Source organism: Tripterygium wilfordii, chromosome 3, assembly GCF_013401445.1.
Source record: "Tripterygium wilfordii isolate XIE 37 chromosome 3, ASM1340144v1, whole genome shotgun sequence".
Lineage (NCBI taxonomy): Eukaryota > Viridiplantae > Streptophyta > Magnoliopsida > Celastrales > Celastraceae > Tripterygium > Tripterygium wilfordii.
In genome coordinates this window covers 17,501-37,826 of record NC_052234.1, presented here as the reverse complement: position 1 = coordinate 37,826, position 20,326 = coordinate 17,501, and the positions used below count along the sequence as shown (strand labels likewise).

Below are 20,326 nucleotides of genomic sequence, written 5' to 3'. Positions count from 1 at the left end.
TATGAGACCGACCAAGCAGGTGGATGTAGACGAGTGCTATATGGATTTTGACAAATGGGTTTTGACGTGGAAAAAAAAGAGTCGTAATTTTATTCTTTTTATTAAGAAAATTATGATATAATTAGGGTTATCAAATGATCTCCAAAATTTAATATAAGTAAGTTGTTAAGTGATCCGTTGTTAAGACTCTTTGTTTGATAATTTAATAAAAGCAATAGAAGTTGTTTCTTTTTTGTAAATGTTCCTTTTATCAGAGTGCAGGAAAGTGCACGTTCCTGAGTTGAAAGAGGTCCATGCAATGAAAGATGCTGCTCTAGATTAACGCTTCGAACAAATGGAACGAAGGTTTCTTCTTCATCACGTGCGCAAGCACGCACAGAGATAGAGAAACAGATGCCCTTCAAGTCCGAGAATCAAAAACTTTAGTATCATATCCATTTACCCTTTCGAACATAGTAGCCATCTAGACAACATATTCTGTCATCAAGATTTCCTTTTGCCTATACTTGTCAATACCCTGAAATCCTCTCATTGTAAAGTTAAACGAATGAAGGAGGCAAGTTACTAATCACTCAAAGTCCCCAAGGGACGCGTGTTTCACACGCCCTTTCAATTTACAAGTACGGACAAAGCGACGATTGGCACTGCTGCATGGCACGATCCCAGCTTACACTGAATGGTTAGGATAGCCATCACTAATTTTCCAAGTTCGCGTCATCTGCAAAAGATTCCCAAACACGTTTCTAAGATTAGTAAAAGAAACACAGACAAGCTAAGCCGAATCATATCTTAAAAGTCCCAAAGTTTTTAGTCCCAGGAGCTCTGAAACTATATTAAAAATGAATTATTATATATTTTTTGAACCCCAATTTATAAAGTAGAAACTCTATCCATGCATGAAGAGAGAGATAATGCGATTGCCTCACCAAATTGACAAACACTGAGGCGAAAATTACCACGTATGAAGGTTCCTATATCTCAATGCCTTCATTGCTGCTTTGGCAAATACTTGTGCTGCTTCCGCTTCCTCTTCTGCTTCCTCTGCCTCCCTTGCTGCTGCTTCAGCCTCTGCAATCGCAATTTCAGCCTCTGCAACTGCTTGTGCAGCAGCTGCAGCAGCTTCCTCTGCTGTCATGTTCCTCATCTTTGAAAGCTCAGCATTGATCTGGGGCTTGGTAAATATGTTGATGCTTCCCTGCTCTGCTTTTGAAGTCTGAGGCTCAATTACATTGTTAGGGTCAGGTTTCTCAGGTTTTAAAGAATCCATCTTCCTTCCCTCTAGGAGTAATTGAGGAGGGCATCTTCTCGGTTCAGAAAATGTTGAACTAGGTGCAATCCTGTATTTATGCTTTACCTGTTAACATAAACACTGTAAAGCTTATCCAAACTTTGAATTGTCACCATACTCCACATATTTTCTTAGCCATATTTTCTTTACTTCAAGGTCACTGCAGAACACTGTCATTCCTAACTTAGCACCATATTTCAACATTTCCATACTCAAGCTTTCAGACACATAAGATTTTCATCATCATCAAAACATTTATCCCAAATAAATTGGCTTGCTGACATTAATAATACATCAGATAAGTTAGTTGGAGTCTGCTACTTGGATCTTTCTTCGTCATTAGTTCCTATTTAAAGCTAAACTCTTCACTATCATCTTCCATGTCGTTTCTTATCATTTATTGTATTTTCGTGTTCTAACAATATTGTTCAACCAATAAGTACCATCATTTATTGCCTTCCTTATGACCTTACTAGTATGTCTAGGTCCCTCCCGCATTCTCGACACTCCTTTTTCCTGGTTGCATTAGCAGAAATCGGTGATTATCATAATATTGTTGACAAAGTAATACCGTCACGTGCATTTCTATCATGGCTGTGCAAAACAGAACATATAGAAGAATTAACAGTAATGCTAAAACATGCATCTTCCATTAAATTAGCTTGGTTACTCAGATTCCAGTCATATCCCACGCTGAAGTTGACGCATCATAACCTAAAGTAAAAACTGTATCATTACCAACCAGAGTGTTACCTTGATCAATTTGCTGCTTGCTGTCAAAAGCTTTAACTTTGTTCCCACAAGCCTTTTGAGTTTGTTTGGTGCCCCATATTTCTCCTTTAAAAGGAAAATAACATCAGTATCATCTCAGGCAACAAGAAGAAACTATTAAATGGATGCACATGCTTAGAGCGGGGGAGTGAGAAATGCGTATAACGTGTTCTATAAATCCAACAATGTTTCTTTTGACTAGATCATGAAACGAGTCATCTCAAACTGGGCAAACTTCTGCCTGAAAGTTGACAAACTTGACAAATTATAGGATGGAATTTGAATTGCACAAGGCATTTGTCTTTTTCTTCTCCATCTTTTGTCACATTGCGAGTGTAGAGGAGCAAGAATCATACGTTCATAACACCATGACGTTGTTATCAATAATTGTTTTTTATATGCACTCATTGAATATCAGCAAGTTGTAATTGTAAATGAACTAAGAAAACAAAGGGCTGGCTAGACTTCCTGGAAGAACACAATCTCTAGAGGGAAAAAGAAGAGGGTGAAAATGAAGAGGCCTACTGAAAAAACTGAAGAAAATATCTGATATATACAAGCATTACAAGCAATTAAGTGTCCTGCTGTTCAACTACTTTAATATCTACTTCTACAAAAACTTTAGGACATCATAAGTAAAAGCAATGCAGACAAAGTACCTCTATGTATGAAGCAACGGATGCTTTGTCGGAACCACTTGGCTCCTTCAACTTGGTAATAGCCTCCAATATAAGATTATCCAATCTACAACCATAGAACAATGTCCTCATAAATCTAACCAATAACTAAACCGAAAAGAACGGATAGAAATGTTATTTCTATGATCACTTACAACTATAGTTTTAAAGCATGGAGATTCAGGTTGAAGTGAAATCTTTCCCTCAAGGTGTAAAGATAATTTATGTTTAATATTAGCCTAGGGTCTTAATTTTCTTGAAAGAACCCGAGGTTTAAGTACAGCAAGTTTCGCAAACATACATTATTTAAGCACATGTTTTTTCCAACTCTAAAGAAGCTCAAACAGCACTAATAAGGTCTAAAAACCACCAGCATCATAATGCCGATGATGGACTTCATTTGAGGAGTAATAATAAAGACTAAGGTTTCAATTTATTACAACAAGAATAGTGGAGTCATAATACTAAGGTTTCAATTTATTACAACAAGAATAGTGGAGTCATAATAAAAAACTGTTTCAATTTAGTACAACAATAATAGTAAAAGAAGCATATATTCTGGTTCATCAGAAGTGTCATGTCTTTACGTTGACAGTCATCTAAATAAATGCTGCAATAAAATGATTGTCCTCTGCTTCTTCTAAAGCATAACAAACAAAAAACAAGAAGCATATATTCTGGTCCCCCAGAAGTCTCATGTCGTTACTTTGACATAGTCACTACATAATGCTGCAATAAAATGATTGTCCTCTGCTTCTTCCAAAGCATATCAGTTTATTAACAATTCAGAACTTTAGGATTTCTTCTTCCTAAAAAGATCTCTCCATTATTAGCTCCATAACAAAACTCCTTCTATTATCTAGGTGTAGCAACTTATCTCCTCCGGGATATCATATTAGTGCCCTGGAAATATCATCCAGCGTTTGAATGCATCATAACCGAATGCATAAGTCATGTATAATAAACTGTCATGAGTTCATCACACTTGTACAAGCATCCCAACAGTCAATTGTTCTAATACCACCAAACTGATCATCGAAAGACCTAATTATTCCTGATTCCCATATTGAAATTTTCCATTTGACCGACATGTTCCAATGTCTTCGAAAGAACAATAAAAAGCCTAGAACTAATTCATAATTTTTTTGGTCAATGTAGCCTATATCTTTCACACATTCCATGCTATGAATAGCACGAACCTCAACCACTATATAAGTTCAATGAAGTACAAGCACAGTGTCATTCAAACAGAAGGAAGATAACCTTTTAACTGGTTCTTTGGAACTAGCATTCCTTGGCATTCCACTAGAAACTGCTGGAGGATTAACATCTAGACCTTCATCAACTGTCTGAATTTCGGTGCTCAGAGCCATCATTTTGCCCTCGTTCTTAGAAGTAGGTTGGCTCTTCTTAAGTGCTAGTTTGGCCTTCTGCCTAGATCCCCATATTGCAGTCACGTTAATATTTCTCCATTTGTCCTGTCCAAAGATAAACATACACGCGAACAAACATTAGGATGTACAGCATAACAAAGAAACTGAAAGAAAAGTATAATTAAAGAAACTAAAGCCCTGCAAACGAGACAAAAAAGGAAACAAAAACAGAGAGACACAAATCACACAAAATCCAAACAAACAAATATAAGAGCTCTTTTGATAGATTTGTATATAAAAACATCTGAAGTGCTAACCAGACATGAAACTCCAGCTATTAAACAATTAAAATATAGAAAATTTCCTTTCAGAAGCAAACCGGTAATGAAACAATCTGACGGGGTAGATTATTATACCTTGAGATCAACATTGGAACGTGACTGCAAGACATCACTGAACTCCGGGTCCATGAGTATAGTGCGCCATTTTCCCATCCCATGTTTACGCACTCCAGCTTTAAGGGCAGCTTCTTCTTCTGCAGTCCACTTTTGTTTGGGAGCACCCATCAACAGAAACCTCTTTCAAATGAAAGACTATGCCTCCTGTTAGGAAATACCCCACCATTTGAATGAACACACTTTAGATAGCAGCTGGCCAAACACATTGTGTATAAACTTGATAACCAAACAAAAATCTAATAAGGTAAAATCAACACTCAGAATACCCAAGAAAACCCTTAGAAGAAATAATTGAACTTAGTCTAAATTATATCATAAAACTACAATCAGAAGGGAAATTATCCACATATTTTTGTATGAAGTGAGCCAAAATTGCAGCCTCGCATAGAATAACGCAAAATGGCAGTGCCTGATTGAAATACCAATAACCATAAATATAATTTTACCAAAGGAAAAAAATTGAGCCAACACGGCGAAACCTGATTCAAGAAAATTCAGATGAGATTAACGAACGATCGAAAGAAAACGGCAAGCAATTCAGCTCATAAATCAAATACGCATAATCTGATCATCATCTTGGGAAGATAAGCAATACAAAATTTTGGCCTTTAACGTTTCGGCTGTGTGAAGGAAGAAGTGAACAATACCTGGTAAAGGAGACAAACCGGAACCTTGGCAGAGAAAGTGATTAAACGAGAGGAATTCACTTACAGTTTCATTGTGTTTTCCTCTTGGTTCTCAACAAAGACGCTTCTATTGATTGGAAAGAAATAATAATTAATTAATATTTATAAATTTAGAGACACGAGTGGCGACAGATGTGGATTTTCTCTTTTGGTTCAGGAAAAGGAAATAAATATTTTATTACCTCCTTTATTGACAAAATACATTAATTTTTTTATTTTTTTTTAGAATTCCTGGTGTTTTACTGTTTTTTTTTTTTTAGCAATGCTACAATTATAAAAAAAAAATCTGAGATCCAATTTATGTGTCACGTGGGATACCATTGATTATGAACACATAATTGAGATCTCGTAAATATCCAACACTTGTAGATGGATGGGATATAAAATGGAGGTAAGAAAAATTGGCCAATTGGGGGATGAATTTTTTTTTTTCCACTCTCACGTATCATCATCATCACGTATCTATTGTAAAAAGAAAAAATGATTGTTATTGAATAATAAGTTTTTTATGGTAACAAATATATTATAAAATGCAATACACGTCCTTGTTATATATATATATATAAAAACATATTAGTAGTTCTATGACATGAATTATTTAATAGTTGTATCCTAAATTATTATATAGAGAACAAGGATAATCTCCAAAAAACAAAAAAGAAAGGGTTGGTGTTCTTGCATTTGATTATGTAACTTAACTGCAATGCAATGCAGTGCAGTTGAAGAGCAGTGTCCAATTAGTCACTTAAATACCAGAAATTAGTCCCATCGATCTAAAGTGTTGTAATTTTCAAAAGAAACAGATGGGAGGGAAGTTTTTATCTTCTCATCACTGTGCCAATATCATGTATACAATAAAAGTGCACATGGTTAAAAAAAGTAAGGATTTGCAGATACAATAGAAAAGTAATAATAATAAAGATTAACATAAAAAATAAGTTTGAATTTCGTATATTAAGTTCAACTCAACTTAATAACAAGATTTTCGTGTGATTGGTATAAATTCAAATCTAGTAACCACATTTGAGTCTTGTAATAGTTACCCATTGCTAAAAGGCCGTCCCATCACAATCTCCGACAACCAAACATATCATAAAAGTGAGAAAATTGCAGTATTATTGTATTAATGTAATTACGTGGATAATGACAACCTATGTAAATTTTATAGCCAACTTTTTTCAAAGTAGCATATATTTTTATATGCTACAACTGAATAGGAAAAGTGAAAAAGACTCAAAAGGGTCCACTAAACACATACAGTGCTTCATTACAATCCGAAAAGAAAACTTAATCTAACTGCTTGAGCTAAAAAACTAACGGAGTTGGTCAGTTTCAAAGGTTGCTGTTTAAATGCCTCATAAATCCATGCTGACCTCACCTTATACAACAGTGTCTTAAGGTTACATTAGATTCTCAAAACCAGAGGAGCCACCTACGACGCCGACCAGGACCACCAGCGGAGTTGGGAGTTACAGTGATTCTTTCTGCATTAGCTGCAACCCATTTGCCGAAACCCGGGGAAACAACAAGTTCTTCAACGGCTGTTTTCGTGCAGACTCTGGTGAACTGTTCCCACTCATCTCTTGAGAATTTTCTCCTTTCAGGAGTTTTATGGATAATAGATGCATAGGTATCTGAATCTGAAAAATCACCAGTCAGTGTCCTGCTACTAACACCTGCACAAATGACAGTCATCATATGCAATAGGGACAGTGGTTAATGGCCCAGCAGAAATTAATTCTAATTGCACCATTCAACTAAAAGATCAAAAGCACATTAGGCAAGCTTAAGGAAAAAAAGGGAGATATTGGGCAAACCTTGCACAGGAGAATCGCATGAAGCAAGGTCAATCCTTTTGGACCGAGGCCTGCGGTAATTAGAGTCTTCATGCCTATTGTGTATATATCCACTATTACAATATTTAAATGGTGATAAATCAGGAAGATGGGAACCAGTGACGATGTTTTTGACTAGTTTGAGCAACTTCCTGCAGCATGCAATGCAAGCACACGTGAGGCATTCAAGGGAAACATGACGTAATATAAAGATGCCCAGTTGCCCACAAAAGGACTCCAAGGAAAGTTTCAAAAATGCCATTTGACTCCAAAGGCCCACATAACTATGTACACAATCGAAAATATACTAGACAAAATTTTATTCAGCACCAACAGAAACAGGGAAATCTTTTATTATTACGGAGGAATAACTTTGCAACTGCTAATTAATAAGCTGTTTTTTCTGCCAACAAAAAAATACAGTTAATGCAAAAGGATTAGAACTCCAAGAATGAAAGGGAAGAAATCGATTTTCATAATAGAGGGAGCAAAATGATGAGGCCAAACGGTCCAAGAAGGAGCATACCTAAACGTGTGCCGCAAAAATTTCATTCTAGTAACTTTCCTCAGTACCGAAGAGATAACTATTGCCGCTATTAATGCTTCTGCTGCTAATAAGGAATCCAAAGAACTCTGAAGCAGCAGAAACTTATTGAATTAGTAAACAAAAAATGAAAATAAATTGAAGTAATCAAAGGTGGGAAAGAAAGTATGCTAATGAACTTATAATAACTGACAAACATTTAGGAGTATTGAGTAAAAAGAAAACCTGAAGAATCATAAAGACTGCCAAAACCCGAATAGACCATGCAACAAAATGGGATGTACTTATATCAACTGCTCCATCTTCTGTCAGCACAAGTTTGCGTACAACCCAAAAACCTAACCATGCTCCAACAAGAACCACAAATGCCAGCAAAAATATTGCCAACTGCAATTTTTAATAGATTATATGTACAGTTTCTAGACAAAAATCAATTTACTAAGCATTACTTACAGTTACTACAAACGACCTTTGGTACTAAACGCTCTTTCACAGTAAACCATGAGCTACCAGAACCATTGAATAATATAAACTAACATCAACAAAGAAAGTAGATACCCAGAAAATAACAGTACAAAAGCAGCTGAAACTAGATGACCGCAAAAAGCACGATAGATGAACTCCTAAGAAACATACAATAATTTAAAAAATCTTAATATCGGATTATTTATCCATAACCAAGTCAGCTTTCATTTGTAAAGTAACCTAGACTATGACTATCTGGGACCAAAAATGACAGATGTGCAATTATGTAATAAATCAAATGAAATAGCAGGTTACATCATGCAATCCTAGCATAAAGTTGCAGAAGGCCAAAACCATTCTTTGATAACAAATAAACAATCCAAAGCAAGGTTTTCCAATGCATATAGAAAACCACAAAGTTATGCTCTACTTCACAGCAAAGATTGAAGGCAAGCTATAATGCATATGACTTACATACAGGATTGTACATGTCTTCATTGATTCCAATTTCCATGAGTATATAATGTAACAATCCTGGCAAATAGCGAAGCAGAAAAGATCCCAAACCAACCTGAACAAAGTGATGTCAAGATTTACGTAAATTTCTACTATCAGGATATTGAAGTGAAAGGAGGATGCAGGAACTCAATACCCACCACAGATGAGTAAAAAAAAATGGCAAGTGAGTTCTTTCTACCACTTGGAAGAAGCTTCATCCCCTGCCAATAACCCACATCAATGGTATTAAATATACTAATAAAGTGAATAATCCAATTGAACGAGAAAGAACAATGCCATACTAAAATATGAGAAGGAGACCCAAAACTACTAACTTGTTCCAGACTTCCTGTAAATATAGAACTACGAACAAATTTTCTCTACTCATAGATAAAGTTCCCCAAGTCATCAACTCAAATTCAGGAGCACGAGAGAAATAAATGCAACTTGGACAGAAGACAAAGTGCTGAATGAAAAATTACAGCAAAACAAGTAGTTATATGAAATTGCAAGGACAAGAATAACGTGTAAAAACTTTCATGGTAATAATATTAGAGTCCTTTTGACTCTTTCAACCAGCTAGGAAGTATCATCCACCATTAATCATCTTCCATTGGTGATAACAAAATATTGCTATTACACTGCAAGAAATAATCACCTATATAGAAAAAAATGGAATGCAAAAACAAGAAGTCAGGACCATTTTTAATTAGTTCAATATACTGCTCATAAGAACTCCAAAACCAACATCTACCAAAGAGATAAATGCAGCAACTAAAAATAGACAATACAAATGACAGAGTGTCTGCAGTTTTCAGAAAACTGGATATAAACGGGGGGAAAAAAACAATCCAAGTCATCATAAAATATTTAGGTTATCAACATATCGTTATTAGCTAACTATAAGATTATGTTGTAATAGCAATGATATTAGATCAACTAATAAATGTTTGATAACCTAAATAATTGAAACATGAAATGCATTAACAAAATTCACACCATCAATATGACATACCATAAAAACAAATTACCTGAAAAAGGACCATCAATATTACAAGGACAACACCAATTGCCATGGCACTGCTGTAGTAAAAAGTCAATGACTTGCTCAAAGGAGATGCAAGGGTCAACAGAAGGATACCCGATATCAAAAATACTAGGCGATATAGGAAAAATTCTGCAGCCAGAAGAACATGGAACAGAAAAATGATGTTTTTCAAAAAGATATGGCAACAGGATTTAGCATCCACACATTAATCCATATAGTGCTTACCTTCTTCAATGGATACCTCGGTAGTTTCTAAGGAAGAACCAGCCATGCGTACATCTAGGATCTTGTGATAAAAAGGTGACATTGGTCGAGCCCATGAACCCTTATCGACCTTCTCCCACTGGCCTTGAGAGCACATGCCTATCCCAAGAGACACATTCCTGCAAATGAAGCATAACTCTCTCGAGGCATTAAGTTACAAAAGAACTTAAATATTTATCTACAATAGAAAATACAAGAACAAAAATTATTGAATCTACATAAGATAAAAGAAACAAAAATATTGAGTATGCAACTCAGAATGAGAAATCTACGCACTGACTCACCTGTGGAAACAAACTTCCGCATTTGTTCCCCTTAAGCCTGAATTTTTTTGTGAAACTTTAACCTTCAGGGAATGAGCAATCTTGTTCAAGTGTTTGAGCCTCGACAATCCATGAATGTGAACTCTCTCACATACCACAGAAGTGCCTGCTCCGGCACCAGGTGAGTTTGCTATCGGGAACCCAGAAGACAGCTGCAATGTACTTGACTCACCAACAACTGCAATACCAAAAATCATCACCTACAACTCTCAAAAGGTCTCAAAAATTCAATTATTGGATCTGCTTTATCGTTATTAAGACAGTAAACTAGAAAACAAAGAAGTATAAGTTGAAACATGAGTACATGACATTCTACCAAGTTATTGTTCTCAATGTAATCAAAGAACCAAATGGAAACTCAAAAACGTCACTTTTTGGTAGATTTTTATCTCAAATTTTACTGTTTACACAAACCCAGAAGAACAATCACCTCAAACCTAATTGAGACGCTAGATTTCGAAATCAACAAGAGGACCTAATGCTTAAAAAAATACCCAACGATCGTTCATTGGAAGGAGCGAACGAATGAGGAATCGAAGATAAGAAAAGGAGAACCCAGAGGACGCAAGCGTAGCTCCGACAGGGAGTCTCGGTACCCATTCCCATCCGGGTCTTTCGCTGAAATGGAAGTTAGGAAATACCAAGTAACGAGAGGAGTTTTCTCGTCCTTACGTCGGACAAAATAGTTTGGGCCTCGTCCGCTCAGCTAGTCTACCTCATCCCGGCCCTCACAAATGGGAGAGTTTAAGGCCCATAGGCCCCAAACTCTAAGACAAGTTTATAACTTTATATATATATATTAAATATTTAACGCCATATTCTTTTCCATTTGTTGGTGTATTTTAAAAATAAAGAATGAATATGTTAATGGAGTCAATTATTTTATTCAAGAGATAACATATCCAAAAAAAAAATGCATGTAACAAATTTTTGGACAATAATAATATACTCTTAGTTTAACTTATATTTTTATTTTTCTAATTAATATTATATAATTAAATTTAATATTTATAAAAATTAAAAAATACACATTAAATATAATTAAAGCTCATATAAAATAAAATGTAATGATAAAAAATGTAATATTATTTTTAAAATTTGATATTTATAATTTATGCTTAAAATTAATCTAATAAACATAAAGTTATTAGATTAAATTTAATAAAGTAATTTATTATTAAAATCATTAAATATAATATTATAAGGTTTAAGATAATACTAATTTATCTAGTAACATCAGCTTTTAGTTGGTCAAACAAATCACAACATATCTCATAATTTTAAGCTCAAATTTTCCCTTTTTTTTTAGTATTGAAATTGCTCTATAAAACAGAGACATACCAACATTTATATATACAACATTTTTAAACGGAGCCTAAATAAATAACAGCTGCTCCATCATGAAGCTTAAAAAGCCGAAAAGTCTAAATGTCTCAGTAACTTTATATCCCAACAGTGTCTCAGTGTATGTGGCAAGTTGACTGGGATTGCTGAGTTGGATTATTTTGAAAATTAAAATGTTATTCATTGTAAAATGCGTTAGGTTATTACTCCCTTTTAGGCTAAAATATTATATATATCCTTAAACTATCACATTTTTCTCGATTATGTCCTTAAACTATAAAATTTCTTTATTCTATCCTTAAACTATTGTTTTGCACATCATTTATGTCCTGAGTTAGTTTTCCAGTGTTGACTCCGGTGAAGATGCTGACGTGGCATTCATGTGTGTATTAAAAAATAAAATAAATAAAATTCGTTTAAGACGTGTATACCTAATTAAACAAGAAAAATAAAATAAAAATCGCTCTCGCGAAGAACACCAAGAACATTCTCCTTCATCACGATTGGATACCCGAAATTGAAATCAGATTCTCTTTCACACCGCAACAATCACTCCCGATTTCAAAACTCCAACTAGGTGGTTCATGACTGGGCTAATCACAAAAGTTCCAAGCAAAGAAAGGCAGGATGGAAGACGAAAAAAAAAAACTAGATTCGAACATGCCCAGATTTGAACAAAATCAAACAAAATGAATGCCTTCAGCGGAGTGGCAGACCCATGACGTTTCCTTTCAACTGCTTTGGTGGCAAACCCATGCGGCCATGCCGCTTCCTTTCAAAGGCAGAATCGAATTGAGACGAAAAACGAAATGGGTCTCCAGGACCTATTACCCACGAGCTTATAGATAAAATTTAAAGCTCTTTCACTGCCTTACTTTGACCTCTCTCTAGAAAAAAAAACAAGGGCTGCCTACCCGCTTTCCTTTCGTTCATTTTAGTCAGATTTGTGGGGATAGTGAAGCATGACTTTTCTTTGAGATTGGGATTGTTTTTGTTTGATTTCATTTTAATTTCAATTTTCTGTGTGAGATCGGAATGTACAGGATTGTGAGATCGAGATTATTTCATTTAGAATTTAATTTTCATTGGTTTTCTTTTTATTTTTTTTAAAGTTCCATATGACATGTAAAATTAAATCGATTAAAAACTAATCCACGTGACATTTTTGTCGGAGTTTGAATGCCACGTAAGCATTTTCACCGGAGTTAACACCGGAGAGTTGACTCAGGATAGCAATGATTTACAAAACAATAGTTTAAGGATAGAATGAAAAAAATTTATAGTTTAAGGACATAATCACGAAAGATGTGATAGTCTAAGGACATATATAATATTTTAGCCCGCCCTTTTACTACACAGCCGCCTGCATATTTAATTGGACTTTCGTCTTTGAGCTACCGACTTTGAGCTCTACTATTCACCCCGTGCCTCACCTCGCCCCGCTTTGGTGACTCTACTTGCACACCAACCTCCCTCTTTCTCCTGACCATGAACCGATGCATACCCCAAACCCGCTCCTATTCAACCCAAAAGACGCAAATATATGGATTCTGGTTTGGATCGAGGCCGATCTGGAACCTCCTACTGGGCCGATGGGGCTTGTAAATGAAAGCAAGGCCTTGAACCAAGGAAATATAGATTGCCAATGTAAGCGTTTATGTAACCGTGAGTCCCAAACCAACCTTCCACTCTGGTGTTGGAGTTGTCATAGAGAACTTGAGTCCAGTTACAAGCTAATGTGTTCTGGTCCCAAGGAAGTAGATGATTTGAAGAATCTACACTTATTACTTTACCAAGTTGAAGGGAAAGGTTCCAAAAAGATATAGTTTAACTTGGATTGGCTTAGTTTTTAAGATCCCTCAATTTTGATTGGGGTTTGATGGAACATCTTCTTGAGTCACTATCATTTTCATATTGTCTATTGTATTATAAACTAAAATGAATGTTTAATTGCCTTTATTAAGTACAGGTAGTTATATGAACTCCTTGACTTACATTGTTTTTAAGTATTCAAAGTATTTTGATAGATAAATAGTTTTGAATTTTTGTTAAAAAAAAGAGTAAAAAATCATTGTCACATCATATGATGCCAGTATTTATAGAAAAATAAATTAAATAAAAAAAGAAGGGTATTTTTGTGAAAAAAAGAGACAAAACATATATTTTTTATGTGATATAGTAATGTGTCAATGACACATAAATTGAGATGTATTTGAAATATTTTTGTATTTGAGATATTTTTTTGTTGGGATATATAGTGTTTCCGTTAAAAAGCTAAGCCTTAAACCCTAACTCAGAAACGATTGCCCTCTCTTTCTCGCACTTTTAAACCCTCTAGTGGTATAACACCACTGGTGTTGCTGCATCAACATGGCGGAGTTAAAGATATCTGAAACCCGAGACTTGACCCGAATAGAACGCATAGGTGCTCACTCACACATTCGGGGCCTCGGCCTCGACTCCGCCCTTGAAGCCCGCGCCGTCTCCGAGGGTATGGTGGGGCAGACCAGGGCTCGTAGGGCCGCCGGAGTCATTCTCCAGATGATTAAGGAGGGTAAGATCGCCGGACGTGCCGTTTTACTGGCTGGACAGCCAGGCACCGGCAAGACTGCCATTGCTATGGGCCTGGCCAAGTCTCTTGGCCTGGAGACCCCCTTTGCCGTGATCTCTGGTAGTGAGATCTTTTCCCTCGAGATGTCCAAGACCGAGGCCCTAATGCAGGCTTTTCGCAAGGCCATTGGTGTGAGGATTAAGGAAGAGACCGAGGTAATTGAGGGCGAGGTTCTCGAGGTCCAAATTGACCGTCCTGCAGTTGCTGGTGCCGCTTCAAAGACTGGAAAATTGACTATGAAAACAACAGAGATGGAGACGGTGTATGATCTGGGGGCGAAGATGATTGAGGCTCTGGGGAAGGAGAAGGTGCAGAGTGGGGATGTGATTGCTATCGACAAGGCATCAGGAAAGATTACTAAATTGGGGAGGTCTTTCTCGAGGTCAAGGGATTACGACGCCATGGGGCCGCAGACCAAGTTCGTGCAGTGCCCAGATGGGGAGTTGCAAAAAAGAAAGGAGGTTGTGCATTGCGTTACGCTTCATGAGATTGATGTCATCAATAGCAGGTAACTTGGTTGTCTTGTAAGTGTTAGTATAGGTTGATTTTAGTATTTGTTTAATTTGGGTTGCTTAAGATGGTAGGTGATGATAATTCAACTGATAAGCTGTTTGTTTATTTCATTTTCCATTTTAAAAAAATGAGGCGTTTGTTTACAGTAGCTCTTGATATTCCTTCATAACATAAAACTGATAAAAGATGGTTCAAAGTAGAAATGAAACTGAGAAATGAATAGGGTATGTTGCATTTTTTGATGAATAATAGGATGTGTCGTTAAAGAACATGGAACCCTTGTGGTTTTCTTTCCTTGCTTCAATTTGTAGATATTTGATCTTGTTCCTTTTTCTGTTCTATGCAAGAAATTCAGGATCTCAAATACTCAATTACCAAAGGATCTCAAATTCTTAATTCCAGAGGATTTTAGGCAGCAAGAATCAGCATAAATATTATGCAAATGAACTAAATTCAGTTAGCTTGCAGTATTTACTGAGGTGACATGTATTTATTCTTTCAAGTGATCTTTTTTTTGAAAGGTAAAAGAGAATGTTTTACCCTCGTAGTCACGAGGAAGCTGCTTGCGCTGATGCTTTATAGTGATTTTGATCACTTGAACTTATCCTTTCATTGTTAGTTGAAAAGGTTTTCTTTCTTTGATTTTTTAGCTATTAGTATTTAAGGATCATCCGCTGCCGGCAATAGTCTCATGAGCAATCAGGTTAGGGAAATCCCATTCCTTTCCTCTGCAGTGCTTGTAGTTGCCACTTCTTGCAAGGATTGAAGAATAAATCTGAAAACACCATATCATTAGAAATTTAGAATGTGATGACAATATGCATATTCCGGTTGAATTTGAGGCCTTTGTAGGACTGGTCCGGGTAATATTTTTGAGAGCATATGTTCAGCAATTGTTATATAGCCCAATTGACTGCTTTATTTTTGTTTAATGCTTGACACACTTGCCAAGATTAAGTGATATGATTGCCAAATGAGCTATTATTTGATCACATTTTTGCTTTAATGGCACTTGTTTTGTCTTCAACTATCTAATGTGCCTCCCATTAAAATATAATCTAGTTGTTGAGTAGTGGTGATATGAGTGAATTTATGTAGAAGAGTTTCCAAGTGATGGTTCAAGCCATATCATTTGTCTCAAAAAGGACATTTGGACAGATAAAAGCAATAATTTTCAATACTGAGTGAATAGGTTGAGAAGAAAAACAATGGATTCAAATTGTCCGCTATATGTGCTTCACCCTTGTATGATAGTTTCTTTTTTTCTTCACTTTAGGAATCTTTAGATATATTATAGTTTCTTTTTTCTTCACTTTAGGAATCTTTCTTAAGCAGTGTTTCCAGAAGCTGATAATAAACTCTATATGTAACTTTATGGAAAAGAGGGTATAAGTTTCTGTATGACATGTATCTACAGTTATCCCTGCTAGTTTGCCTTTCCATAGAAACTAAGACTCTAAAATGTATTCTCAACCTTTTCTCTGTGTTTATATTTCAGAACACAGGGATTTCTGGCTCTCTTTACTGGAGACACAGGTGAAATTCGTGCAGAAGTGAGGGAACAAATTGATACAAAGGTTGCAGAATGGAGGGAGGAAGGGAAGGCTGAAATTGTCCCCGGTGTCCTCTTCATTGATGAGGTTCACATGCTTGACATAGAATGCTTTTCTTTTCTGAATCGCGCTCTGGAGAATGAAATGGCTCCAATATTAGTTGTGGCCACCAACAGAGGTTTCACTAAAATCCGAGGCACAAATGAAAAATCCCAACATGGAATGCCAATAGATCTTCTTGATCGCCTACTTATTATTAATACTGAGCCTTATACAAAAGGTGAAATTCGCAAAATTCTAGACATAAGATGTCAAGAGGAAGATGTGGAGATGGCTGAAGAGGCGAAGGCTCTGTTGACACATATAGGAGTTGAGACATCCTTGAGATATGCAATTAATCTCATCACAACTGCTGCATTGGCATGCCAGAAGCGGAAGGGAAAAAATGTGGAGAGTGAGGATATTACTCGGGTTTACAGTCTGTTCCTGGACGTGAAGAGGTCAACTCAGAACTTAATGGAGTATCAGAATCAGTATATGTTCAGTTCATCATCCGCAAAAGAAGTTGAGGAAGATGATGGCAATGCCATGGTCTCCTGAGATTACAGTTACAGACATGTAGATTTAGCAATGGCGTGAGACTCACCTTGCTGTCAGAGAAGCGGCTGATGCATACACCAGGACGTTATGCTTCTCTGCTCGCAGTTGTAAAAGTTTGTTTTGGTGGTTTTGATCTGCAGCAACAAAATTTCTGGTCCTGTGAAGGGCTGAAAGAGTTGTTGATTTTATGAATGATTGTTGAATTGTAGGAACAAAATGCTTGCGCTATCAGGTATTTTTTGTTGGATGGAGAGCGCTTAGATGCTAATGAACATTCATATATGCATGGATCGAGAGCACTTAGATGCTAATAAATATTTATATATGGATGCATGTTGTAAGATCTATGAAACATAACCGAGCATTGAACAGATGATTTATTGCATGCCCGCAATAAGAGATACGAGATTTGATGCTTGTAGCATAAATTTGGATACTAGGGTTGAGGGTAAAATTTTACGGGATAGGGGATACTGGAATGATTCAGTTGAAATTGTAAATCTAAATTGTTGGATATATTGGTTGCATCTTGTGTTGTAGACTAGACATCATGAACCAACGAAATACAAATTTCAATGGTTTCAACTAGAACCATTTCAGCACCCTTGTCCCAAATTTTACTTAATCCAGAAATATGCCTGTACTCCCTTGTGAGTGCCTCTTGTGTGACGATTATGTTGTTGATTAGTTGAGCAGTTGTGTTTATGCTTATTTATACTTTATAGGTTATTGGTACAATTCCCGGGAGAAATGATGTTTAAAGTACAGAAATCTGAGGATCAATAACTGCTGCCCGTAATTATTTGGTGCGCTAAAACTCCAATGGCAACTGCCTTTATTTCTTTTTTTTCTTCTTTTCAATTAGTGTTGTACTCGTGCGATGCACGAATAATAAAAAATATTTTTAATTTACATTGAAATGCTTGAGTATTGAGGAACCAACACATAAAATGGATTTCATAAAAGTATATGCAGAGTTATGTTTGGTATAGAATATTGATCTATAAAATTATTGTTAAATAGGGATTGAGTTAGAGGTGTAAAATTTTTTTGAACACTTAAAACATAAAATTACAGAGAAAAAAAGTAAAAACATACCCAAATAACAGGTTATATATGATGACTACCAATGACCGTATGTAGACTCATACAATATTCACTTTTTAAAGTTATTTCGCCCTGAGAGAGTCTTTAAAGACACATAATCAATAAACACAATCCAACAATTGGGTCAATGAACTACTCAACATAACTCAATCTAAAGTTCATGATCTCCAATATAGATTGCTCATACTCATCCAAAAAAAGATTATTTTTCGTAGATCTATATAAAAATAATATGTGAATTGAGAAGAAGTATATTTAGACTTAATGTACATGTGCATAATTATCCTTGTGAGTTTTGAGCCTACATCATTAATACATTATGCAAGTCAATCAAATTTCTTTTTTTGTATACTCTCATGATTATATATTTCTCTAAAACTTGCTTTAAATTGTTTTAGACTATATTAATAAATGTGAAGACATGGATATGATTAAAGCATTAAAATGAAAAAAAATAAAATCTGTTGGTGATTATGAAATTATGGTTTGATATTGTTGGACTTAATTTTTCTAGTTACTTATTTGGTATCTCTAAATATGGTACTCTCTATGGTTTTTTATTCCTCGTTGCAATCAATATTTCATAAATTACTTATTCTAGCATTTTTAAGATTTATTATGAAATAAATTATATTATTTGTATTTCAAACCAATTTGATACAATTAATATTTTAATCAGTTGTAATAACACAAAATTTAATTATTGGGAGACATTGCTCTTTTTATTGATTGATCATCAAAATTGTGGAAAAAACTACTTTAAAACATGCTTATGTTCACGTTTCCGTTCAAGAAAATAAATAGGTACTTCTTTATCAATATAGCATAAGCACAATTTTATGTTCATTATCATAATTTTATAAGTGTGTCTTTATCCTTTTACTCTGCAAAATTAATCAAAATACACATACTTTAAATAAACTTGAAAATTATCCTTCATCACTAAATTTGAATTTTTCATCATTTTAGTCATATATGAAGACATACTTAAAATTTTCTATCCTTTTAGTATTCTAAGAATTAATTAAAGAACACATATTTGAAATGTGAATATATATCACTTTAAATATATAACTATTATTATACATACAATTTTATGTTAAACACCACAATTGTGCAAAGTGTCACCTCTATAGAAACTACTATTCCGTCTCATTTCGTTCTATTAACGAATAAGTAAGATTACTAATTTTAGTTCTTATCAAGTCTTGGTTGCTTGGTCATAACGATAAACATAAATTTTAATTCTCAACTAACTCCATCATGCATGATTATATTTTCATTTTCATTAAACAATAATTAAGCACTTTAATCTAAATCATGTATATGTTGATATTCGTTGACCAGTCTGATTTGCAAGCAACTTTATTGAGGAAAAAAATCACAAGGATAAAGAGGAAAAGCATTCTTTTAGGCAAATTTTTTTGGATTACATAAAAGCCTGAAATTTCATGTAAATAAAAATCAAATCAGAGATTATGTGGAATGTTGATCCCAATTCACCTGATTTTTCTCCCGTGCATATCTTCTGGTTTATTTGGGTCTATAAACAGTACTGTAAAGAGTAAACAACACATATAGGTAAAGAAGCTTAATAGTTGTAAAATTACGACGGATGAAATAAATCTGTAAAAGAAAGAGAGACAGAATAGCATAGTGATCAGAAGAAACAACGATTTGTAAAAATAGGTGAAATCAAAGAAGTGTAACAGCCGAAAATTTACATGGATATAAAAAATCACAAAGGCAAACGAAAGTGAAATCAGAGAGCAACAACAATCCAAAATCAACACACACCAAGAGGAGCTTAACATCCCAGGTAACCGATAGTGGAACCAAAGTAAATAAATAGTATAAGAAATTTATTAAAATAAATCAACATAAAATTAGCAAAAGAACATAAATTTCTGCACAGCTTATAAGCCAATCCAACAATTCAGGTCAAGGGTTATTGGCAGAAGCTTACCAAATATCAAAGTAAAGCTTGAACAATCGATCTAAAACAGAGCTTGATCCTGGAGCTGAATTTCTGTTTGCCTGAAGGATTAAAGTTGGAACATATAACTAAAGGAATATTTCTTTAATCAATAAAGATAAGAGAGCATGAAAAAATAGCCTAGAATATCTATTCTAAACAGAAATGATTATATTCGTAGATAGATTAGTGACCTAGATGTACTCATCTAGTTCAAATTATTACATTAATCTCACAAAAGCATAAGAGACACAAAAAAACTCACCTCGCTGATGAAGAGACATGAGATTTCGAAGAAGACAATTCCTTTATTGCATAGAATGATGCATATGATATAGATATAGATGTAAAGATTATTAAATTTTAAATTTGAATTTACATGGCGATAGAGAT

General features: G+C 34.9%; 3 protein-coding genes and 1 long non-coding RNA gene across 6 annotated transcripts in view; 1 reads left to right on the top strand and 3 right to left on the bottom strand.

Annotated features, from left to right (window-relative positions):
* Positions 1 to 399: 399 nt before the first annotated feature.
* LOC119987351 (telomere repeat-binding factor 2-like) lies at positions 400 to 5,342 on the bottom strand. 3 transcript variants are annotated; one of them, XM_038832240.1, is made up of 7 exons: positions 5,215 to 5,342; positions 4,526 to 4,711; positions 4,000 to 4,214; positions 2,719 to 2,803; positions 2,042 to 2,125; positions 957 to 1,354; positions 400 to 718 (listed from the first exon to the last, which is right to left on the bottom strand). In XM_038832240.1, coding segments are annotated over exons 2-7 (933 nt in total). In that variant the 5' UTR covers positions 4,676 to 4,711; positions 5,215 to 5,342; the 3' UTR covers positions 400 to 717. The 3 variants fall into 3 exon arrangements, with proteins under 3 accessions (XP_038688168.1, XP_038688182.1, XP_038688175.1); XM_038832254.1 differs by having other exon boundaries at positions 5,279 to 5,329; XM_038832247.1 differs by lacking the exon at positions 5,215 to 5,342 and adding an exon at positions 5,014 to 5,046.
* Positions 5,343 to 6,394: 1,052 nt separating this feature from the next.
* LOC119995472 lies at positions 6,395 to 10,883 on the bottom strand. Its single transcript, XM_038841984.1, has 10 exons — positions 10,725 to 10,883; positions 10,192 to 10,408; positions 9,869 to 10,026; positions 9,627 to 9,772; positions 8,754 to 8,816; positions 8,576 to 8,668; positions 7,858 to 8,019; positions 7,615 to 7,721; positions 7,071 to 7,240; positions 6,395 to 6,929 (listed from the first exon to the last, which is right to left on the bottom strand). The coding sequence occupies exons 1-10, from the start codon at positions 10,834 to 10,836 to the stop codon at positions 6,667 to 6,669; spliced, it is 1,491 nt and encodes a 496-aa protein (XP_038697912.1). The 5' UTR covers positions 10,837 to 10,883; the 3' UTR covers positions 6,395 to 6,666.
* Positions 10,884 to 13,860: 2,977 nt separating this feature from the next.
* On the top strand, positions 13,861 to 17,194 carry LOC119995389 (ruvB-like 2). Its single transcript, XM_038841868.1, has 2 exons — positions 13,861 to 14,693; positions 16,197 to 17,194. Exons 1-2 carry the CDS (start codon positions 13,945 to 13,947, stop codon positions 16,849 to 16,851), a joined length of 1,404 nt encoding a protein of 467 aa, XP_038697796.1. The 5' UTR covers positions 13,861 to 13,944; the 3' UTR covers positions 16,852 to 17,194.
* Positions 17,195 to 18,964: 1,770 nt separating this feature from the next.
* The window catches only part of LOC119985502, a 1,409-nt gene continuing 47 nt past the window's right edge, over positions 18,965 to 20,326 (bottom strand). The window contains exons 1-3 of the long non-coding RNA XR_005465108.1: positions 20,199 to 20,326; positions 19,925 to 19,995; positions 18,965 to 19,513 (exon numbers count right to left, since the gene is read on the bottom strand). The exon at positions 20,199 to 20,326 is cut by the window's right edge and continues 47 nt beyond it. This is a non-coding gene — a long non-coding RNA (uncharacterized LOC119985502). The remainder of the gene's footprint in view (positions 19,514 to 19,924; positions 19,996 to 20,198) is intronic.

Bases quoted from the DNA above. Each gene is read 5' to 3' on its own strand.
- LOC119987351 (XM_038832240.1), bottom strand. From the start codon at position 4,675: ATGGGTGCTCCCAAACAAAAGTGGACTGCAGAAGAAGAAGCTGCCCTT. The intron at 4,215-4,525 runs GTATAATAATCT...ATCTTTGGACAG, and splicing joins GTTCCAATGTTGATCTCAAG to GACAAATGGAGAAATATTAA. The intron at 2,126-2,718 runs GTACTTTGTCTG...TTCCTTTTAAAG, and splicing joins CCGTTGCTTCATACATAGAG to GAGAAATATGGGGCACCAAA.
- LOC119995472 (XM_038841984.1), bottom strand. From the start codon at position 10,836: ATGGGAATGGGTACCGAGACTCCCTGTCGGAGCTACGCTTGCGTCCTC. The intron at 8,020-8,575 runs GTATGTAAGTCA...TAAAAATTGCAG, and splicing joins ATGAAGACATGTACAATCCT to TTGGCAATATTTTTGCTGGC. The intron at 7,241-7,614 runs GTATGCTCCTTC...TGCATGCTGCAG, and splicing joins TTTTTGCGGCACACGTTTAG to GAAGTTGCTCAAACTAGTCA.
- LOC119995389 (XM_038841868.1), top strand. From the start codon at position 13,945: ATGGCGGAGTTAAAGATATCTGAAACCCGAGACTTGACCCGAATAGAA. The intron at 14,694-16,196 runs GTAACTTGGTTG...TTTATATTTCAG, and splicing joins ATTGATGTCATCAATAGCAG to AACACAGGGATTTCTGGCTC.